Here is a 24,420-nt window from a genome sequence, read left to right as displayed (position 1 = left end):
TCCCTTGAAAAAGAGGGGGCTACATATTAAAAAGATGTAATTCCTAAACCCTTCTTCCAATTTGGATGTGAATACCCTCAAATTAAAGCTGATAGACTGCACTTTAAGCCCAAATTCATTATTTAACTGTAGCTTGAATTTATTTTGGTACACAGCCGAAATAACAAAACATGTATCAGTGTCCAATTATTTCCGGGCCTAATTGTGTATATCAATTTATTGCAAGCTCAACAGCAGATAGCCAGGATGAAACGCACCTACGCGTTTCGTGTGTGAGCACTTTATCAAGGTGTTCTAAATCTAATTAAGCTCCTGTTGAGGGCAGAACATGATCTAACAGGAAGAGGACACCCCCTCTTCTGTCCCATCATCGACACCAATGACGGAGCGAAAACTCCGAAGCAATCGCGTGACTGCGAGCTCCGCCCCAGAAATGGAGAAACTGATGGGTGTGCACAACCATTCCTCACTATATATTGAATGTCATATTTTTTGTCTCATTCACTATACAGTACTGTAGGAGCATAAGAACAGTGTGAAAGGTTGCAACTAATGAAGAATGCATTCTGCGGGATCTCTGACCTTGTATCCCTGCGCTCTCTATGAGGAAACGGTGCTGAAATTAAGCAACATTTAACCAAACATACGTCAAGATGTTGTGAGCCACAAACGTAGTGCAATATAATTTATTTTTATGGAATGGCCAATGAAATATCCATTATGAAAATTCATAGTTCACAGCATAATTTGTATGATGACAGCATGGTAATTGTATGGCAAAGCATAAGGGAATACTATTATAGGAATCACTGATTTATGACAGAGTCATTTTAACTTTCCCTTATTGCTGCTGTGTTGAATGAATGAATACAGACATTGCCTAAACCCCTGAGATCATGCTGCTTTTTTTGCATGTACAATGCAGTGCAATAAAGAAATGCATTCTGGCAAATGTAGGTCATTTTTAGTACAGATGATAACAGATGATATTTCTTTCTCTCATATAGTAACCATTTCCTAGCATAATGCATGTGTTTGTGTATTTTCAGGGCACTCTGGCAGAGCGAATTCGAGCAGGTGGAGCAGGCATCCCAGCATTTTTCACCCCCACAGGTTATGGAACATTAATCCAAGAAGGGGGAGCGCCAATAAAGTACAATAAAGATGGCAGCATTGCAATTGCTAGCAAGCCTAAAGAGGTACGTAACATGTATTTCCTGCCCTCTCACTGTATGCTCCAATTTATTTTTTACAGCTAAAGTGCCAAGAGCGTATATAAAAGAAAAAAGCTTCTCAAACCTAGAGTAAAATTATTTGTTGCCACCAGCAAACGTACATTTGTACAATAAAAAAAATAAATATGGTCATTTGCTGCCCTCCGGTGGACAGAAAATCAATATTGTTCATGCTTGAAGTTTGCTAAGTGTTAATTGTGTTTGATCCAGTGGCGTTCGCAGGCACCCGGGCAAAAAATAATAATCAGGGCCCCATTAATATTAATACTGACTGCAATTTTTTCCCCCTCTCCCATCCTCTCTCTGATCCTCTATCTCGTCATCCCTCCTCATCCCTATCCCTCACCATCGTCATCTCTCCCCCTCCTCATCTCCTCTCTCCCCTCCTCATCTCCTCTCTCCCCTCCTCATCTCTTCTCTCCCCCCCTCATCTGCTCTCTCCCCTCCTCCACCTCATCCTCTCTCCCCCCCTCATCAGCTCTCTCCCCCTCCTTAGGGTGACCAGATTTTCAAATGTAAAAAAACGGGACAAATGCGCCCCCTCAACCCACCCCCCCCCCATTTTTTTTGTGCTTTTCTCCTTTTCCCCCATCCTCACTCCCTCCCCGATCCTAACTCCTTCACCCATCCACTCTCTCACCCCCATCCTCCCTCAACCCTCCATCCTCTCTCTTCTCTCCTCCCTTCCCCCATCCTCTCTCCTCCTCTCTCCTCCTTTCCCCCATCCTCTCTCCTCCATTCCCCCATCCTCTCTCCTACCTTCCCCCATCCTCTCTCTCCTCCCTTTCCCCCATCTTCTCCCCTCCCTTTCCACCATCCTCTCTCCCCTCCCTTCCCCCCATCCTCTCTTCCCTCCCTTCCCCCATCCTCTCTCTCCTCTCTTCCCCATCCTCTCTCCTCTCTTCCCCATCCTCTCTCTCCTCCATTCCCCCATCCTCTCTCTCCCCCCTTCCCCCATCCCCTCTCTCTCCTCCCTTCCCCATCCTCTCTCCTCCCTTCCCCCATCTTCTTTCTCTCCTCTCTTCCCCCATCCTCTCTCTCTCCTCCCTTCCACCATCCTCTCTCTCTCCTCCCTTCCCCCATCCCCCATCCTCTCTGACCTTCCTTCCCCCATCCTCTCTCTATCCTCCCTTCCCCCATCCTCTCCTCCCTTCCCCCATCCTCTCTCTCTCCTCCCTCCTCCCAACCCCTCTCCTCCCTCCCCCCAACCTCTCTCTCCTCCCTCCCCCCAACCTCTCTCCTCCCTCCCCCCAACCTCTCTCTCCTCCCTCCCCCCAACTCTCTCACCTCTCTCCCCATCCTCTCTCCCCCCCAACCTCTCTCTCCTCCCTCCCCCCAACCTCTCTCTCCTCCCTCCCCCCAACCTCTCTCACCTCCCTCCCCCATCCTCTCTCCTCCCTCTCCATCCTCTCTCCTCCCTCTCCATCCTCTCTCCTCCCTCCCCCATCCTCTTTCTCCTCCCTCCCCATCCTCTTTCTCCTCCCTCCCCATCCTCTTTTTCCTCCCTCCCACCATCATCATCTCTTTCCTCATTCCCATCCTCTCTCCTCCCTCCCCCATCCTCTCTCCTCCCTCCCCCCTCCCCATCCTCTCTCCTCCCTCCCCCATCCTCTCTCCTCCCTCCCCCATACTCTCCCCTCACTCCCCATCCTCTCTCCTCCTCCCCTCCCATATATACACACACACTGCACCATATACACCATACCAAACATGTTACATTAGTGTAACACACACACACACAAATTATATTCAACATATAAAAAATATACAACATATATATGCACATAGTTTATGAAACACACATATGAATTACAAATACACACACTTACCAACACCCACTTATAAACACGCACACACTCACCAACACAGACACACACATTTACCAACACAACACACTCACCAACACAGAGACACATACATACTTAGCATCGTAGACACCCACATGCACACGCACACTTACCAACACACACACATTTACCAACACGGACACAGACTTACCAACACAGACACACACACTTACCGACACACACACTTATCAACATACACACGGAACCGGGAGATGTAGAGAGGAGCAGCTATGGAGAACTCTGCAGCGTCAGCCGCAGCCCGGAAGTGGTTAAGCAGCCAGACTGCCCTACTCTCTTCCTCCCTCCTACTGGCTACAGCTGTTCTGTGATCAGCTCCTCACTCCGCAGCCGGCATCCTCCGCTATCCTCCTACCTGCCAAGCCTGTCTCTATCTGAAGAGAGACAGATGGGCCGCCGACAGTGGGGGAAGGGGGGAGAGTGGCCCCCCAAGAGCACAGGCCCCAGGGCTTTGGCAATAGCTGCCAGGGCAATAGCTACACCCCTGGTTTGAACATAACATTTTTCATTTTAACATAATTAGGTAAGGAAACAACTACATCAGGGTAACCTCTGTGTCAGTTTAATATCAAATAATATATTTTCTCCACGAGTGTAATAATCTAATCTTTCATGGAGCATTTTTAAACATTAGTGTTGAGGTTTTACTAGTTGCATGGCCAGTATTTATGCACTAAAAGGGAACAAATCTTCAAAAAGCAAAAGATTATCTCCTAATAAACCAATGACTCTCAAAGTCGCCACTGGTATAAGTTCTTTCAAGACTTCAGCTGCGTCACATTTAATCTGGTCTGTAACTGTTCCATACGCCCATAACATATATTATCTTTACTGTTCATGCAATGTTTTTAAAAATAATGTATAACCCTGTTAATTTAATGAAAATCATGTATTGTCACTATAACTGTGCACAGGACATACTTGAAAACGAGAGGTAACTCTCATTGTACTGTATTACTTCCTGGTAAAACATTGTATAAATAAATAAATAAAAGTCTCTTCCAGTGAGGCCACACTACACACTAGAGGCCGCACACCACCACAGAAGCAAAGTAACATTTATAAATGTACAGAACCCCTATAAGCTCATATTGAACCCCAAAAATAACCACAACATATATATATAGGTATAAGTGTCAAAGAGGAGCGCTACTGAGCATGGCAATATATATTTAAAACCAGAGACAGAACATGAAACACAGACAGAGCACAGTGCTACATCCATTGACACAAATACACGGTACAGTGCCTAAATATATATATATATATAGATATCTTTTGAATAAAATGGTCTTTTAGTTTAACTCTTTGCCCAAAGTGTCGTAAGCCCTTGAGAGCCCCTCCAAGGCAGACCACGTCTCAAGGGTCCTAACACTAATATAAATTCTTAATAACATTACCAGGAAGAATGATTTATAATAAATCTGTCAAAATTAGTTGCATAGTTCTAAGTCTGATTGAAGCTCCTATTAACCTGTATGATACAAGGAAAAGCACTCTAATTTATATTAGTGTTAGGACCCCTGAGACGTGGTCTGCCTTGGAGGGGCTCAAGGGCTTACGACACTTTGGCCAAAGAGTTAAACTAAACGACCATTTTTATTAAAAAGATATATATATATGTAGCCATGTGTAAAATTGGTGTACATATCTCTTTCTCATGCTGGCAGTAAACCTGGTAAGTATGCAGGATTGCCAGTAGTCATCATGGAGGTTTGCCTTCACACCCTGGTGAGGTGTCATATGTCCCATAGGAAGTGACAACATGCTGTGTGTCCACGGTTAGTGACATCAGAGATGTGCCTGTTCCTAGGTGATTTAAGACACAGCACTGCCTAAAGTTAGTAGTTCAGTTCAGTTGGTGTTGTGACTCTGTTCAGGAGAGTCATGTGGAGGTCTGCAACAATGTTGCAGAGGCTGATGCAAGAGCTGTGACTGTGTGCAGCTCAGAGCAGACAGAGAGAAGCTGGTGAACCTTCCTTAGGGGAGAGGTGGAAGCAACTCCATTAGAAAAGGAGGAACCTTCCCAAGGATTGCAGCAAGAACATGTGTGGCTAAGATACTACTGCGAGGGGCAGCTAGCCCACATCCATCAATAAAGATGACCTTGTTCAAGTATACCCTCGTGTGTAAGTGTGGAGTGATTATGCAGGGGGCTGCACCACAGAGGAGCTCCTCACCAGGACCATCCACAAGCAGACGCTGGGATCCTGATGAGGTGGAGGCGCTGCACTGGATCTAGGTAGGACTCAGCACACTACCTCAGCTGCCTGTCTGGGCAGGCAATCCCCACTCACCATCATGCGGGAGACTCAGGAGTCCTGTTGCCAACAGGTGCACCACCAGACACTACCATGTAATGGGGACTGGTTAGACCACAGGGGCCAATATGAGATTGGGTGGGTCAGGCCAGGTCAGAAAACCCGTTACATTTGGAGGCGCTGCTGAGAGAAGTAGACCTGTCAACAGGACAGGCTTTTGCTAGGCACACTGGGAAACAGGGAGAAGTGTCTGCTGCCACTTTGTGCTGTGTTGGGACGGACCTAGGGGTAGTCAGGGGGCTGATGGAGTTTGTCAGTTCGCAGGGACGACTTAGGGGCCTGAAAGGAGTTGGGGGTTTGGAGCCGGGCTATAGCTGTCCTTGACAGTGCTAGTTGGTAGGATGCCTAAAGGGATAGCCTGTTAACGTGGTCAGGAATCCTGGAGAGGGTCTGCGCTAGGCTAGCCAACAGTAGGTAGACGCCCAAGTACTGCATGGAAGAGCCAGAGTACTCTAGCCCATTCCAGACCACTTACCGAAGGGAGCACAGACTGGGAGGAAGGAGATACAGCAGACACTGAGAGAGTGAGCCTAGCCTGAGGTAGTGCAACACGAGTCCAGCCTACATTAGGTACACAAGGTGGTGCATCAGGGCAATCTTTATTGTACCGGTGTGGTGGCTGCCCCGCAGAGAGGAGCCCCATGTACAATACTACTAAGTACAGTAACGACATGGCGACCGTTGGACTGGAGGATCCGCGCGGTGCGGATAGTCCAAGATGGCGGACGGAGGCTGATGAGAGAGCGCACATGGCGTGTGTGCGGGTGAAAAGCATGCAGAGGAAATTACTTTCACGAGCCTGCTGTGGAGTGGTGCTAAGGCTGTAGCCGCACCGTTTTGGTCCTGCTTAGGACCGCAGGGTACTACCCTGGAGGACAGTGTTGAAGACATTGCTGTAATGTGTGGTGAAAAAGTAAGGATCTGCTTGCCAGCCGGTGAGCGCTATACAGAATGCTAACCAAGATGGCGGCTCCCGCTTCCCTGGGATACCGCGTGGGCTTGCTGAGGAGAAAACTGCATTTGTAAAAGTTGCAGAGAGTTGGCCAGGAGTGGCGCCAAGAGGAAAACCCCGCCCTGATGGGGGGTATGGCGCGAAAGCTGCAGCCGCGCCCTCATGGACAGTGACTAATTCAGCCCCAGTGCTGGGTCACCCGATAAATCTATGGGACCTCCCCCTAATCTCAACCAGGGGGAGTGGTTTCCAATTATGCCCCGTGGACATGAATCCAGCGGAGCAAGGAACTGGTGAGCCGGCGGTGCTGTTACAGAAAGTAGTTCCTGCAAACAGTGCTGCCTGCGGAGAAGAAGACAAGGAGTTTGCAAGCAAAGTGGCTGCAAGAAATTGGCCGGGATTGGCGTCAAATAAGGAGTTACGCTCAGGGGGTAGTGGTGCGAAATCGGAGGCCGCGCCCCCCAGGACTGTGAAAAGTTCAACCCCAGTGCCGGGGCATCCAATTAACTTGTGGGACCCTCCCCAAATATTCACCAGGGGGAGGGGTCTCTATCTCTGCCAGGCAAGACCTGAGTTGTCTGAGGGAGGAGCTGGATGTGAGCTTCCTGTCCCACAGTTGCGAGGAGCTGGTGAACAGGAGAGACCAATGTGCAAAGTGTCTCCCGTAACCAGCACTACCAAAAGCGAGATGGACATATATCCCTATTCATTGCCAGGAGGCTTCCTGGTAGTCATGGCTGGGGACAAAGAGATATTGCGGTGCCTGTGCACGCAGTGCAGGTTACCCGGCGGAGAAGCTAGCACCACGGCAAGGTGTCCCCAATGTGGCATCCACTACCTAGGGGCGAGGCAGCCCTTCGTACCAGGGCAGATCGAGGAGGCGGGAGCGGACACAGCCATGCTGACGGCTGAAGCCCCACGTGCGGCCTGCACCGAACCAGTTGATCCCGGAGAATGGGGATCGCTCCTAATGATCGCAACGGAGCCTAGAGAGAAAGGGGTCTACAACCGCGGTGAGAACCCGGAACCTCACCGTCGGTCCCCTGCGGAAGAGCCACTACTAGTGTCGGAGTCTGCTTCATCGGACGAGGAGCAGGCAAGCCCGACATCAGTGGTGATGCGCCTACCGGCGGACCACTACAGCGGTGCTGCAAAAGAACCAGCACTTACCTGTGTCGCAGCGGAGCGGAGTCTCGAGGTGCCGAGATCGCCTGTGCGGAGACAACCGGAGCGGCGGAGTCCCACGGCCGTGGTGACTTACAGCGCGGAAAGAGGAGAAGATCCCATCCCGAGCCGACGGAGCGGTGAGATACATCCTTACCCTCCCCAGGCGCCGGTGGTGGCAACGGCGGAGGAAGGCCTAGCCCAGGCCCGAGCGGAGAGCAGAACCATCACTTCCGGCGGCGGATGTCGTTGTGGAGGAAGAGATCCCGCAAGGGGATCCATCGCAAGATGGCGGAGTATCCGGTTCCGGTGATGACGTCACTTCCGGCGGAGGTAGTGGAACGACCAGAGAGAGAACCACAACGCCTCGGCGATCGGGCAATGCTTCCCGATCACCTGTGACAACAAAGAGCTGGCAGGATGCGAGGAGAGCCGAGAAGGGTGAGGCTCAGCCAGTGGAGAGTCCTTGCAGTGATACTGGACAATCTAAAGGTAGAGAGCGGGTCGGAACCCCGCGGCTACCATTTGCCCGTCCTTACGCCCAAACCCATGCCCTAGATAAAGCCCCTGTCCCAGTCACCTTTTTCCGTGGGTCCACGTCCAGTTTGGGGATGCCGGGAGGGTCCCAGGGAACCGATGAGGAACGGACTGGGGAGAGACTGGCAAGTTACACATCCGACGATGGGTCAGTGGGTGGAGGATATTCGGGGGAGGCATCTGAGTCCAGTTGGAGACCTAGTGTGACTATAGTAAAGTTGGAAGTAAGGGCAAAGAGTGTGGGGTGGCCTAAGTCCCGATCTACTGGGACAACAGGAATGTCATCCAGCACTAATGATACTGTTAGTGTAAGGTGTAAGACTAAGAGCCTTGGGTCAAATCCTAAGTCAGGGATTGTGGGTTCCCTGGATGAGGATAGGGGATATGGCACTGATGAGGAGGAAGGATCAAGGGAAGAAGATTGGGATCCTGGCGGGTTAGACGAGAAGTGGTGTAGTCAAGAGGGGATAGTCTACATTTCCAGGGAGTGCCTTAAGGAAGTGTATGGGCATGATCCTCTAAGTTCCCTAGGATCCATGCCAGAGTTATGGGCTGTTTGTGGGTGTCCAGTATGTCACCAGAGTGTTACCGCATTGATGCTCTAAGCCCAGTGGACCATGCTGTGTGCAAGCCACCTTAAGAGGGTATGGGGGTACCAGTAATGGATACTCCAGCAGGGAGTAATCCTGGTTGTTACACATCTATGTTAGGATGTATCTGTTATTATGTTATGATGAAGAGATATGTACTGTAATGTGTATTGTTGTGTTTTGCAGTGCTACCTGAAGGAAGGTTCCGCAAATTTAGATCCCAGCCGGGCCGTTGGGTTCCACCAGGGGGAGAATGTAGCCAAATGTAAAATTGGTGTACATATCTCTTTCTCATGCTGGCAGTAAACCTGGTAAGTATGCAGGATTGCCAGTAGTCATCATGGAGGTTTGCCCTCACACCCTGGTGAGGTGTCATATGTCCCATAGGAAGTGACAACATGCTGTGTGTCCACGGTTAGTGACATCAGAGATGTGCCTGTTCCTAGGTGATTTAAGACACAGCACTGCCTAAAGTTAGTAGTTCAGTTCAGTTGGTGTTGTGACTCTGTTCAGGAGAGTCATGTGGAGGTCTGCAACAATGTTGCAGAGGCTGATGCAAGAGCTGTGACTGTGTGCAGCTCAGAGCAGACAGAGAGAAGCTGGTGAACCTTCCTTAGGGGAGAGGTGGAAGCAACTCCATTAGAAAAGGAGGAACCTTCCCAAGGATTGCAGCAAGAACATGTGTGGCTAAGATACTACTGCGAGGGGCAGCTAGCCCACATCCATCAATAAAGATGACCTTGTTCAAGTATACCCTCGTGTGTAAGTGTGGAGTGATGATGCAGGGGGCTGCACCACAGAGGAGTTCCTCACCAGGACCATCCACAAGCAGACGCTGGGATCCTGATGAGGTGGAGGCGCTGCACTGGATCTAGGTAGGACTCAGCACACTACCTCAGCTGTCTGTCTGGGCGGGCAATCCCCACACACCATCATGCAGGAGACTCAGGAGTCCTGTTGCCAACAGGTGCACCGCCAGACACTACCATGTAATGGGGACTAGTTAGACCACAGGGGCCAATATGAGATTGGGTGGGTCAGGCCAGGTCAGAAAACCCGTTACATATATATATGGGGGAAGGGGAAAACATTGGCGCAAAACTGCTAACTAAACAATAAATTTGAGCATGAATAGACTGGGGATATGTTTGGATTGCTGGTTACTCTGAAATGAAATGAAGAGAGAACAAAATATAGTGAAGTACGTTTAGTAAAAGTATATGTGCAAAAGTAGATCGCTACTTACAAAGTAGCAGATGTTAACAAGCATATAGGATATAATAATCCTCTCCGTCCTGCTGCCTGGAGTTGCAATGTATCTGTCCTCCACGTGGAACGCCGAAATCCTCCGTGCTGGTTCTCCTCTGGCTGTAGCTTTTCTCCTTGACTTCCTGGTTGTTCCTCCGATCTCCCGAGACTGGCCCGCTGACGTCACTCAGCCGAGATTTCGGCCGTAATTCGAGTGCACTGTCCAGGAATTATCAGGGGATTCTGCTGGAATGTAGATACTGAAGAGGGGAGCTGAGAGTTTGTCTTAGAGCCTCCTCCCTACGCGTTTCGTCCTGGAACTAGGACTTCATCTGGGGAATATATATATATATATATATAGGCAGTGTTCGACAAACCTATACATTTGCTCGCCCCGGGCGAGTGGATTTAACCCCCGGGCGAGTAAATATTGGCCCAAGCAGCACACGTTTGGTACTAGGTGGCGAGTAGATTTTTTTGTGTGGCGAGTAGATTTTTTGGTGATTTGTCAACCACTGTATATAGGCACTATACCGTGTATTTGTGTCAATGGATGTAGCACTGGACTCTGTCTGTGTTTTATGTTCTGTCTCTGGTTTTAAATTAACATTCATAAATGTAGTATTACTGAGTGTCATTATTCTTTCAGACCATATTCAACATTGAAAAAATTTCAAAAACAATATGATACAATTATGACGTTTCAGGTACCTAATGGCGGCCCGCAATGGGTCTTTCATCAGGTCCCAGAAACGCCGCTTTTCTCACGTCTGGTTTGTTCCTTTGAAATCAAGGCAACCTATTTTTCTCTACAAATGAGTTATTGTTGCAAATGGTCTGAGAGAATGACATAATACTACGAATGTGAGGGGTACTTTGCTGCTTTGGGGGGGTGCTGCCTCTTCTAGTTTTTCAGTTTGTAGGCACAAAACTGTCTTCTCTTTGTGTATTATTGCAAAGTGATACCGCAAGGCCCCGCTTCTCGGTGCCCCGCTTTTCGGCGATCCACCGGTACTGAGAAGGGGGCCGCCATGTCTGCGCATGCGCAGAACGGGCCGGTCCGAGGTCGCGCATGCGCAGAACGGGCCGGTCCGAGGTCACGCATGCGCAGAATGGTTTTTTTTCCATGGTTGCAGATGCGTAGAAGGGCGAATTGCCGGTCTGCGCACGCGCACACACTGAAAATCGCCAGTTCCGCTTTCCGGCGATTTTTGCTTTGTGGCGGGTGCTAGGAACGGAACCCGCTGCATGGCCGGGGCCCTCCTGTCAGAGAATCATACACCTCATAGAGCTGCTAGAGTTAGGGTCTAGATTATTCTATCTTCAAGTCCTATTTTTATTTTGTTCCTTTATGAAATTGCCTAAATAGATCTTTATTCATTTTAAACGGGTAGTGTTTAACATATAGCCAGTAGCAACATTCAGACACACAGGAACATCGGAGCTACATATGTGCAATTAAATCTGGCAAGTGTCTGCACCTGATAATGGTTAATCAGACCAGAAAGAGTGATACAATCAGATATTACTTGCAATCTAGTTGCCAGAAGCAAATCTCAATGCACACACACACTCTGCGTCTCTCCATTTTGATTGACATTACACAATATTTTTTATTATTATCTAGATGTAGAGTCTCTCTCTCTCTCTCTCTCTGTGTTTTATCGGCCCACCTCCCACGACGCAGCAACACATCACCATGTGACACTGGGTTACCATGACAACGTGACGCTGCAGTCTCTCTCTTTCTTGCATCTATCTTATTCCTGCCCACCATACACCCTACTCTCTCTCTTTCTCTGTGCCTCCTGTATCCACTTCCTCACTCTCCCTCCTTCCTGCATCTTCTGCTCCTCTTCCTCCCTCCTACACCCACTGCTCTCTCCCACCTGCACCAACTGCCACTCTGTCTTCCTTTCCTGCACCCACTGGCACTCTGTCTGCCTCTCATGCACCCACTGGCCCCTCTCTTTCTTCCTCCTACACCCTCCTAGCTCCCTGTCCTTTACCCACTGCCCCTCGGTCTCCCTCCTGTGTCCACTGCCCTTCTCTGGCACTCTCTCCTGCACCCCGACCCCTCCTCCCCCCTCTCCTACCCCACTCTACCTGCATCCACTGCCCCTCTCTTGTGTGTTCTCTCCCCCTCTCTCCAATTTTATATGTATATACACACACACCAAAGCACGGTAATGGTACTTTCTATGCGTGAGTATCCTCTTCCTTGAAGGTTGGCTGTTCACACTTTTTATATAAAACACATTTTGTTAAAACTAACAACAATAATAACAAGAGGGAAATAAATGATTTCTAATAAAATGAAAATTACAAGCTCCAACAGGGTGCGTGTGTGTGTGTGTGTGTATATATATATATATTAACAGAAATATAGACAGCGCCCTTCACCCAATACACCTAAATTGCTGCAGTACTGACATATGTGGCAAGTGTTTGCACCAGGTATAATAGTTTATTGTAAATAGATATATATCAGTATAAAATGGCATGAATCAATTGTATAACTTGCCTAAAAAATATTAAAAAACTAATTGGATAGTTAAAAAACAAAAAAGAAGTGTGCATACAATTGAAAAAATGGGTAAAAAAATAAAAATAAAAATATATTGAAAAAATGAAAATTTAAATTAAAAAATGAATTTGCAATGCAAATCACAAAAAGGACTCAATATGTCATAGGACTAAACTAAACATAAAATATAAGTATAATAGGCTCATAAGAAAATTGTAAACACATAAAAAACATGTGAAAAAAATGAGCCAAAATCATATATAATAAAAATAGAATACTTAAGTCCTCATAATGTCCATGATATGTGAGTAACAAAAGTCCAGGCTGCTTCTTCTTGGGCTCACCAAACTCCCACAGTACCTATTAGAGAAAAAGAGAAAAGAAGCGCCCGATCCTTGTGTAAAATCAGATGGAAATATTTTAATACATCACGGACAAGACAAATGCACACTTACAATTTGTCTGATAAAATAAGGCATATTATGGGACCAGCCCATGCACCAACTGAAGACTCCAAGGTCACCTCTGTGTGTATTGAAGTCCACAATAGTTCCGGATCTTGTGTCTGTGTCAGCCGCTGTCTCCAAGATGAAGGATCTTTACGTTCCTTTATGAGCGCTTAGTTGTAGCGTGCGGCCGCCATTCACCTCCGAGGATTTCGGTTTGCAGTAGGAGGAACACGCTACACCATGGCAAGGGAGCATTGCCCCTCCACCACCATATGAGAGAGACATTCTTCCAATTATTATCTCCAAGGGATCCAGAGAGGACTGAGGCAGGCAGACGGAGTTTCATCCTCTGAAGATACCTTTCAGTGACTTCTGTCCCTACTGGGCCATATTACTGACTCTGCGCGCGCAGATGCGGAAGTGCCGACGGCCGCAATCTCACAACGCTGATCGGAGAACCTTGGCGGATAACGGGGACCTACATTGTCACCTTCCCTGTTCCAGAGCTGTTCGGAAGTCTCAGAGCGGCGCGAGTGTGCCCTTTAAAGCACTCATTGCGATTTATTGTTTGGGAGAATGTGAGTGTGCCTTTCCCCAATTTGAATCCATTTGCTTGTGCATTAAACTGTATTATGCTATGTACTCTCCATGTGTCTTTAAAGAGAGATATTCACGTGCGCAGATCATCCTCCTGCAGATGTTTATGTGAGTGATTTGTTCACCTAATCACCAGCACATCACTTCCAGTGGGTTATTCCTGGTTTTAGTGCTAAGCACTCTATTGTGCATGAATTATTTATTTTATCCCCTCCACTTATGCCTGTGCCCATACACTGCACCATTATTTACACACCTCTCTCCCAACAACTTATTTACCCCTCAATAAAAAGCATCCCCACAAATCCTCTATTCACACCCTATCTCTATCTACTCTTTCCTGCTGCTGGGGATCTCTCTCCTAATCCTGGACCCAGCCATATACATACCTGCTCTCACCCACGCCTCCCCGCCACCTCTTCCCCTGCTAATGGTGTTAACCATGACATCTAATTTAATACTGCCTAACTTTAAAACTCACCTCACAAATTAAGCATCGCAACAGCCTGCACTCATGGCTATTGTCCCACACTCATTCACTCCTACCAACCATTGTGGCCAAGCACTGCCATCTACAGCATTTATTCCCTCACCTGCTGTCTCTGTAAATCTCCCAACATACCACTTAGATTGTAAGCTCTTCGGGGCAGTGATTTCCTTTCCATTTCTGATTTTGCTGCGCTTATTGTATTATTATCATTCCCTGTACTGTATTCTTTGTGAAGCGCTGAGTACACTTTTGGCGCTATATAAATAAAGATATGCATATATAAATGTCTCACTGGTTAAAAAAAGGCTGTCTTTAAACATTAAACCCTCGAGAGCAGGGAGGGGTCTCAAACTCCGTCCTCAAGGGCCACAAGCAGGATAGCTTTTATGGGTTTCTCTGCATCAGCACAGATGGCTCCGACTGAGATACTGATTGAGCCACCTGTGCTGAAGCAGGGATATCCATTAAACCTGGCCTGTTGGTGGCCCTTGAGGACTACGTTTGAGACCTCTGGTCTAGATGCACCCGATTGACGTATATTGGACAACTGCTGTAGCTTGTAAATAGTCCACCTTTGACGTTAATCTGCAGTCAACATCTATTTTTAAGTATGAAGTATCACATGGATAGATTTGTTTATTTATGTACAGTACCCGTAGAAACAACAATGACATATGTTACTTATTTTTGTTCTGCCATAGTGTGAGGACTAACAATGTGAAAAGGGCCATACTGATATTTCTGCTTCCCCCAAAGTCATTCTGTATTGCTAAAAATGTATACCCATGTATTTAATTGAATAACACCTAAATACTGTAATTTGTAGTCTGCCGATTATTTTTTTAGCAAATGTGTTTTTCACTAATAACTTTCGGAGTGTGAGATGGTCTGGTGTAGCAATTTGTGCAATTTGTTACTCTTTTGCATTTTTCTTGTAGCCCCGAATTTACATTGTGTAAATCCTCACTTTTACTTTGACATTACGCCATACGTGGTCATGTCATACTAGTTCTTTTTAGAGGCTTAAACGTCCTAATCCCACAATGGCTTCAAAGCTGATATCATTTTAACCTAAACTACCCATGTAATATATTGTATGTATTCCAGGAATAATTCTGAATGTACAGTAGTAAAATACTCCAGAAGGTGGCACTATAGGAACAGGCATCTCCAGCATATTGTAGTACAAATCTATTATTGTACCAGATGCGCAGTGCATTATTTGAAGCAAGCAACACATTTTAGATTGTTGTATAAAACATGGACACCACCAACATATGCTTTTGCTGTAATGTATAATTGACCGTACTGGCACAATCTGCAGTATAAACCAGCAAGCTCGGAGTGTTGCTGCCTTCTGCCCTCCCTTATGATCCTGACAATGTTGCTTACATTCCAGTAGCAGACCATTTTGTGTGTTTTCTGTTGTTTGTGCCCCCTGTGAGTACAGGAGAGAGAATAATTTCCATACTTTTAGAGAAAAAGAATCCGATAATGAATCACACACAATCTGAGTGTGCTAATTTTAAGAAGAGAGAGATGGTAATTTCTGTGTTATTATGTCTATTAATGTTTTGCCACATTTCATGCTCATCATTCTGGTCGTTTTTGATATCTTAAATGTTTTGCTGGGGTTGTGCTCATATAGCAGACAGACTCGCCTCAAAGTCCCCGCACCCTTTCCAGTTTGTCCCTGTTAGGAAACTTGGGTTATTAATATGTGCTATGGTGGCCATTTTAGAAATTCGAATTTCATAGTCCCAGTGAATGGAGTTAAGAAAATGGTGGCCTGGTTCTAGGTTGGCATGTGAGCTGATACATGGAAATGCATTTTCTTTATACCTCTTAAAATAACTTGTGAGTCAAATTAAAACAATGGTCACTTACAGATTTGGCTAGTCTCAATCACATATGTTTTTAAGATTCATGGATAATCATAGCACTTCAAAATATGTCCTTTGTCAATGAACTGCATATTCTGGATTAATGTCTAGTTGGTCAACAAATAAAGCTCTTTATGAAAAAGAACATAATAAATCATTTACCAAAAGCTCGATGAAAGAAATGTTATGGGATGCTCAAGTGAGAAATGCAAAGTTATTTATTGAGTTTTAGATGTGTTGGAAAATGCATGAATTGTTTATTTATTTATTTATTAAATATTTTACCAGGAAGTAATACATTGAGAGTTACCTCTCGTTTTCAAGTATGTCCTGGGCACAGAGTAAAACAAATAATACATGGTTACAAGTACAGTTACATGAACTTAAGAATGCAAAACTTGTGAATGTCATAGAATAGTTGATGATTTTATGTACTATACATTTATATACAACAATTTTGACATGTTTTCAGGGAAATGCCAAAGCATCAAGATTCATTAGGGACTAAATAAAGTTACTACAGCATTTTCTTCCCGTTTTGAATAGCAATGCCTGTTTTTTTTTTGTCTAACCAACTCTAGAAAAGAAAATGTTTGAGTTATAGCTGTTTTGGTGTATGTATGTATGTATGTATGTATGTATGTATGTATGTATGTATTTATGGAGAGAGAGACACAGACAGACTTTCAGTGCAAAACCACGCTGTCTTTAAGTGCAGAAAGGAGGAGATGTTTTGCCCCAAAACATTGGGCTTCTGTGTCTCTATATGCATTAAATGGCCAAATATTTGTAAGCTCTTCATGGCAGGATCTCGTTTTGCCTCATATTGTCATTTACCGTTGCACTTATTCCCAATGTAATTTATTGTAAAGTATTGTAATTTTGAAATGCATTGCGTACAATGTTGACCATATATAAATAAGATTATATACAGTGTGTATATATATATATATATTTACATATATACACACACACATACAGGGTTCGACAAATTATACAAAAAGCTACTCGCCAGACAAACGGACTCGCCCTCCTTAAAAAAAGTTTTTATTTTTTAAATGGCATGTGCTGCCTCTCTCACCTCCTTCCCTCTCTCACCCCTCAATCACCCCTCTCCCTCTCTCATCCCTCTCCTCTCACCTACCTGGCTACCGTGGAGCTGGGCAGCAGAAGAGGTGAACGGCACGGCAGCAGAGGACTAAGGAGGACCAAGGGAGCGGAGCAGCAGAGGAGGTGAACGGCACGGTGAAGGAGGACCACGGGAGCGGAGCAGCAGAGGAGGTGAACTGCACGGCGGAGGAAGACCACGTGAGCGAGCAGCAGAGGAGGTGAACGGCACGGCAGAAGAGGACTGAGGAGGACCACGGAGCGGAGTAGCAGAGGAGGTGAACGGCATGGCGGCAGAGGATTGAGGAGGACCATGGGAGCGGAGTAGAGGAGGAAAACCGTGCGCGGCAGGAAACGAGAACTGTGGCATATCAGTTCAGCAGTAACAGCACGGGAGTACTGCCGGGGAATATCCCGACCCTGAAGTCTTTAGACTGAGATGCACCCTGCCCCTGCAGCCCTCCTGTGCAGCAACTGCTGCGCTGACATGGTCCGCAGTTCTCTTCTCCTGACGCACGCTGTTTTCCTCCTCTACTCCGTTCCTGTGGTCCTCCTCAGCCACCGCCCTCCACTGCTTCCAATCTCGCCAGCCATGGGCGACTTGGTTTGTCGAGCCACGTATAAAATATATAAAGTTAGGTCCGGAAATAATTGGACACTGATACAAGTTTTGTTATTTCAGCTGTTTACCAAAATAAATTCAAGTTACAGTTAAATAATGAATATGGGCTTAAAGTGCAGTCTATCAGCTTTAATTTGAGGGTATTCACATCCAAATTTGAGGAAGGGTTTAGGAATTGCATCTCTTTAATATGTAGCCCCCTCTTTTTCAAGTGACCAAAAGTAATTGGACAATTGACTCAAAAGCTGTTTCATGGACAGGTGTGGGCTATTCCGTCGTTATTTCATCATCAATTAAGCAGGTAAAAGGTCTGGAGTTGATTCCAGGTGTGGCATTCGCATTTGGAAGCTGTTGCTGTGAACCCACAATATGCGGTCAAAGGAGCTCTCAATGCAAGTTAAACAGGGCTCCTTAGGCTGCAAAAAAAAGAAAATCCATCAGAGAGATAGCAGGAACATTAGGAGTGGCCAAATCAACAGTTTGGTACATTCTGAGAAAAAAAAAAAGAACGCACTGGTGAGCTCTGCAACACACAAAAAGGTCTGGACGTCCACGGAAGACAACAGTGGTGGATGATCATAGGATCCTTTCCATGGTAAAGAAAAACCCCTTCACACCATCCAGCCAAGTGAAGAACGCTCTCCAGGAGGTAGGCATATCATTATCCAAGTCTACCATAAAGAGAAGACTTCACGAGAGCATATACAGCGAGTTCACCACAAGGTACAAACCATTCATAAGCCTTAATAATAGAAAGGCCAGATTAGATTTTGCCAAACAATATCTAAAAAAGCCAGCCCAGTTCTGGACAGATGAAACCAAGATCAACCTGTACCAGAATGATGGGGGAAAAAAAATATGGAGAAGGCTTGGAACGGCTCATGATCTGAAGCATACCACATCATCTGTAAAACACGGTGGAGGCAGTGTGATGGCATGGGCATGCATAGCTTCCAATGGCACTGGGTCACTAGTGTTTATTGATGATGTGACAGGAGACAGAAGAAGCCGGATGAATTCTGAAGTGTATAGGGATATATTGTCTGCTCAGATTCAGCCAAATTCAGCGAAGTTGATTGGACAAGGACCCAAAACATACTGCAAAAGCAACCCATGAGTTTTTTAAGGCAAAGAAGTGGAATATTCTGCAATGACCGAATCAATAACCTGATCTCAACCCGATCGAGCATGCATGTCACTTGCTGAAGACAAAACTTAAGGCAGAACAAACAACAACTGAAGACAGCTGCAGTAAAGGCCTGGCAAAGCATCACAAAGGAGGAAACCCAGCGTTTGGTGATGTCCATGCGTTCCAGACTTCAAGCAGTCATTGCCTGCAAAGGATTCTCGACAAAGTATTAAAAACGAAAATTTTATTTATGATTGTATTAATTTGTCCAATTACATTTGAGCTCCTGAAATAAGAGGACTGTGTATGAAAATGGTTGCAATTCCTAAACGTTTCATACGATATTTTTGTTCAACCCCTTGAATTAAAGCTGAAAGTCTGCACTTCTATTGCATCTCGGTTGTTTCATTTCAAATCCATTGTGGTGGCGTATAGAGCCAAAATCATGAAAATTGTGTCAGTCTCCAATTATTATCGGACCTAACTGTATATGTAACGTTTTCACTCGATGTGCCCTTCTGTGTTTCCTTCATGTATTTTGACTCCATGCTTTAGAAATTCTATCATGAAGACTTGACCATCGTTTAAAGTCTACTACCATCTTTATCCTGAGGCATGCAGGACAAGCGTACTTTCTACACAGGCTATATGTAACAGTGTTTTTCCAACCCGGTGGGAGATGTGTCCATTACTACGTGCGTGGTGCATATACCTGCTGGCAACAGGAGGGCTGAGTCGTACGCTGATGGTAGTGGTGACACAGGATGAGGGTACTGGGGTTCATACCCCACATATCTCTTTAGCAGTGCAGAGCCTCCCTCTGCCGTAGATTCCAGGAACTGAAGGTGATCTTCCATGGTAGAACTTATTACCTCTCCCTCCAGTAAGGTCACGCACCAGGCAGGAGGTATATGCAAACAGGAACGATTTTATTACTCTTCTGTACAGTTACAGGAACAAGGCAGGTTCTGCCCGATGCAGTACTCAGTTATTCACTGGATGATGGTCATTGGCACCCACAGCCATCCTATCTCTTCCCCACCTCCCTGGCAGAGGTATGGTCCACACTCACGCTCCCCCCGGAAGGAAGAGAATAAGGGAAGGCCCCAATCTCAGGCTCCCAGTTGTGTGACCTGCCTTTCCCGAGGGGGAAGGAACACTACTAACTTTAGGGTGGTCCTGCCTTTAAGTACAGCCAGGAGGCAGGCACCCCATTGTCCCAGCTATCACATGATGTACCACCCCCTGCTGTCACTCAAGTGCAGTACCAAAGGGAAGGGGGAAAACCCCATACCAACTACTGGCAATCTGATTGTACCAGGGTTTACTGCCAGCCCAAAGGCAGAATAGTAGCCATCAGCTGATCTGGGGGGGAAAGACACCTCCTGTGGCGCTGAGGAATGGTTTAATTGTGATTGTAGACAAAGTTATTTTCTTGATGGATTCCTCAAGAGAAAAAGAGAAAACAAGCATACACACTGCAATAGTGCATTACCCAGGGACAACTAGGATGTATAAAGAGAGCAATTTTAATACAATAATAAAATACACTATAAAATACCAAATAAAAAATTGATTACACTAAAAATACAAAGATTTATACTAAAAAGAACTATCTGTGCCTTGGCATAGGAACCAGATGTCTTGAAACTTGCTCCGTTTGGTGTAAAATTGGAAACCTACTCACCAAATTTCACCTCGCAGCAAGCGGTCTCATATGCTGATAAGACCATTTCACACGCTTATGTCCTAGTCACTTTTGGTGAGTAGGTTTCCAATTTTACACCAAACGGAGCAAGTTTCAAGACATCTGGTTCCTATGCCAAGGCACAGATAGTTCTTTTTAGTATAAATCTTTGTATTTTTAGTGTAATCAATTTTTTATTTGGTATTTTATAGTGTATTTTATTATTGTATTAAAATTGCTCTCTTTATACATCCTAGTTGTCCCTGGGTAATGCACTATTGCAGTGTGTATGCTTGTTTTCTCTTTTTCTCTTGAGGAATCCATCAAGAAAAGAACTTTGTCTACAATCACAATTAAACCATTCCTCAGCGCCACAGGAGGTGTCTTTCCCCTACATTACCAAATCTGGGTAGGAGATTCCAGATTCACTTCTTTGGGCAGCTCCAGGACTACCTTGGACTCTATATCACAGGTTTTTTGTAATTCATTGTAATTCATTTTTTGCATGAGCGCTATTGTTCACCTTTATTTTCACTACATCAGCTGATCTGGCTTCATATGTATATAGCTAGTTGAGGTTTCTTCCGTCGGGGAGAAGCAAGCCATGCACTGTATACACTGTGCTGCCAAGGAGAGACTAATGCCGCTGGGTCACTAAAAATTATCTTTATGGAGGTCTTCAAACCATGTTACATCGCCACAAGTAGCTCAAGGAGGACGCTCTGATGCGTTTCGTGCGCCGAGGCACTTTGTCAAAGTGCCTCCGTGCACAAAACGCGTCAGAGCGTCCTCCTCAAGCATTCTAGGGTAACTGCAAGCTATTTTGTTTTTTTTTGGTTGATCCTGTTGGTGTTCTCCCTGAGATATCCCCATTCCAATGCTTGATCTACCCATGTATATTTGAGCACAATAGGATGAAGATTATTGTGGATGAATTTATACTGGAGTGATTACACTTTTGCAGATGTGTATTAACTCATCAGTGCCTGCTCACATGCTTTACTGAGCTCTACTTTTGGGAGTTGTTCTCCACCTGTTTCTACATATGTATGTATACTGTAATATATAGCATACATTACCTGCAATGAAGATGACAAGAAGGAGTCAGCACTCAGCAAGTAATCAAATAAAATATCTATTTGATATATATGATACACAAAACCGACGTTTCGATCCTCTGGTTTTGTGTGTCATATATCAAATATATCTTTTATTTGATTACTTGCCGAGTGCTGTCTCCTTCTTGCCATCTTCATTGCTGGTAACGTATGCTCTATTTTCTTAGGGGACTAGCACCAGGCCTTTATACCATTGTTACAGGAATGCCAGCTACAAACTTCACTTACTGTAATATATGTATATATGTATTTATTTAATTGTAATTGACCTTGGAAACATGTGAGATGTATGGAAAACATGTGAGATGTGTGGAAAATCTGGAGTTGTTGTATGTTTTTGCACCTTTTTTTACATGTTCAAAAAATGATGCAATTATACCTAAATCTACATTTTTTCAATTCCATGGTAAAACATACTGTAATTCTCTTTGTCAAAATAACATCAAGAAAACATATGTAATAGCTTTCTTACTCCAGTGTGTTCATGCAGTTTTGAAGTCCAATCGGTCCCCTTCAAGCAGCAGTTCAAGCTGCCGTTTTCAAAAAAAGTATTTTTCCATTCAATACTGTATGTGCACCAATACAATCTACACACTGACAAGTAATTAGCTACGTTGCCGATCGATCCGTTCACCTGTGATCGATCGGCAAGATTCAGCTCGGGGGTTCACTAAATTTCTGCAGCAGAAGAGGAAACAAGATGCAAAGTTCTGTGTGGAGGATCATGTGACAAGCAGTCACTAGATACAATTTCTGCACTGCTTGAGAGAGGGCAGGGGCTCAAAAAGGGGTGTGCCAGAGCCTGTTTCAGAAGAAGAAGGGAATGTGACTTTATAAATGGTTGCTATAGGAACAAAAAACGCTTGTTACATTTTAATACATTAAAATTGTATTTAACAATGTTTTTTTTGTTTTTGTTTAAATGCTACAAGTATTTTCTCATAATACAGAATGGATTTATTAAAAAAAAACACATGTACTGTAGGATATTGCTTGAACTGCAGCTTTCAGCTATCATGCTCAGTTTTTTTAACTTTGTTTAGGATGTTCTATTCATGAACAAGAGCTGTAACATAAGAGTTTTTTGTTTCACTTCTCTCTTTCTTTCATAAATCAATTTGTGTTCGCCTCTTATTCATGCAGTGCTACTATTTCTAATATGACTGGACTTCATGCAGAGTCACTCTTACTACAGTTTTGTTAGTAAACAAGATTGTGTTGTTATAGCTATTGATAGTGACATGCCCTCTGTTTCATTCCTTCTAGATCAAGGAGTTTAATGGCCGTCAGTTTGTTATGGAAAGGTCAATTACTGGAGACTATGCACTAATAAAAGCTTGGAAAGCAGATCGCGCTGGAAATATTGTATTCAGGTAAGGCAGCTTCCCATGGGAGTGGGTTAGATATTGTTAAATATCACTGACTAATCGAATTCATATTTATGGAAATTGTTTTCACACTGTGAATCGGGTGATTGCATAGAGAAAATATCACTTGAGGTTTCTGACAACAAACTAGGAACGCTGCATAAATATACATTTTCTTAATTTTAATGCTTAATCTCAAGGTACTAATGGGTGCTAACTGTATGCAGCACCCCATGTGGGATTCTTACATAGTAAAGGGATTTAAGGAGATAACTCCCAGTAATTTTTCTTAGATAATATGTTGCAAAGTAGCCAGGCATGGGGCCTGGCCACACCTTGTTTCTAGAATATGCTAGATGGGTGACCTGGTCTAGGGTGACTCCGCAGAAGTTAAACCCCACCCTTTTTCTGCCTAGAGACAAAGGTAGGGAGAGAAGTCCATTAATTGGAGGGGAGAAGAACTCCACCCTCAGATCCCAGGAGGTACCAGAGGAGGGGGTCTCATCTGTAAATATGAACCTACACAGTTTTGAGGTTACGTAACTAGGCTAAAAGCCCCTTTGTTATTTCCCAGACAAGGAAATGTCACTACCAATTTTAGGGTACCCCTATATGACCCTCAGGTGCGTCCTACCCAAAAGAAGTGATGGCAAGGCACTCCACTATAGGCTCCTCAGTGATAGGGCCTTAGAGTATCCCTCCATAGGATGTATCGGTACATGTTGTACGAGTAGTACACAGTGTATCGGTAATGGACGGTGTATCGGTAGTACACGTTGTATAAGAAGTAGACGGTGTATCGGTGCACGTTGTATAAGTGGTGCACGTTGTATAAGTAATACACGGTGTATCATTGTACACGTATCGGTAGTGGACGGTGTATCGGTAGTACACAGTGTATCGGTACACTTTACTAAAGATGAGCGGGTTCGAAATCAGAATTTCACAAATGTGTCGGCTGTTCAAATGTAATGAAATGTTAGAATCGGAGGGAAATATGAGCCAAAATCAGAGAGAGGCTCATCCTCTAAACATAATTATTATTATTTTTAATAAATTAGGCAAACTTTTGAGTTTGCACACAGAAAACTCATGCTCAAAAGTTCGAATTTTCCAAAAAAATTAAAATGGTCTGCGTCTCTTCCATCATTTTTTTTGCTAAATCGAAACACGTAAATTTGTTACAACCAAAACGCCACTGAAAGGGCCCATCCTCACCCTTTAAAATGTCATATCAACTTCATGTCTGTCAGCCTAAGATTTTATTCTTCCAAATGTCACATCAGAGTTCAATTCACTTCAACATTATGTGGTTTCCAGGGCAACACAGCCCTGGCTTAGTCGCATGTCAGGTGCCTCAAACACAACCTGCTTCTCTGGGGCGCATAGTATACACTTTTATTTATTAATTTGTGTGTTAGGACATCTGATTGGTAAATGACAAAAATCCTGCTTAATATATTTGAGTAAAATCAGCTAAAATTGTTTGAAATAGATTACACGCTTGGAAGACCACAGCTACAGGAATAAGG

At 44.9% G+C, this 24,420-nt stretch overlaps 1 protein-coding gene across 1 annotated transcript in view; it reads left to right on the top strand.

Annotated features, from left to right (window-relative positions):
* The window catches only part of OXCT1 (3-oxoacid CoA-transferase 1), a 227,914-nt gene that overhangs the window by 39,980 nt on the left and 163,514 nt on the right, over window positions 1-24,420 (top strand). Inside the window, exons 5-6 of the mRNA XM_075588804.1 lie at window positions 1,050-1,199; window positions 22,788-22,894. Of these exons, the coding sequence (XP_075444919.1) occupies window positions 1,050-1,199; window positions 22,788-22,894 (257 nt within the window). The remainder of the gene's footprint in view (window positions 1-1,049; window positions 1,200-22,787; window positions 22,895-24,420) is intronic.

The sequence above is a fragment of the Ascaphus truei genome, chromosome 1, assembly GCF_040206685.1.
Source record: "Ascaphus truei isolate aAscTru1 chromosome 1, aAscTru1.hap1, whole genome shotgun sequence".
In the NCBI taxonomy this organism is placed as follows: Eukaryota; Metazoa; Chordata; class Amphibia; order Anura; family Ascaphidae; genus Ascaphus; species Ascaphus truei.
The sequence above is the reverse complement of the archived record's forward strand: the minus strand, read 5'-3'. Positions and strand labels throughout refer to the sequence as shown.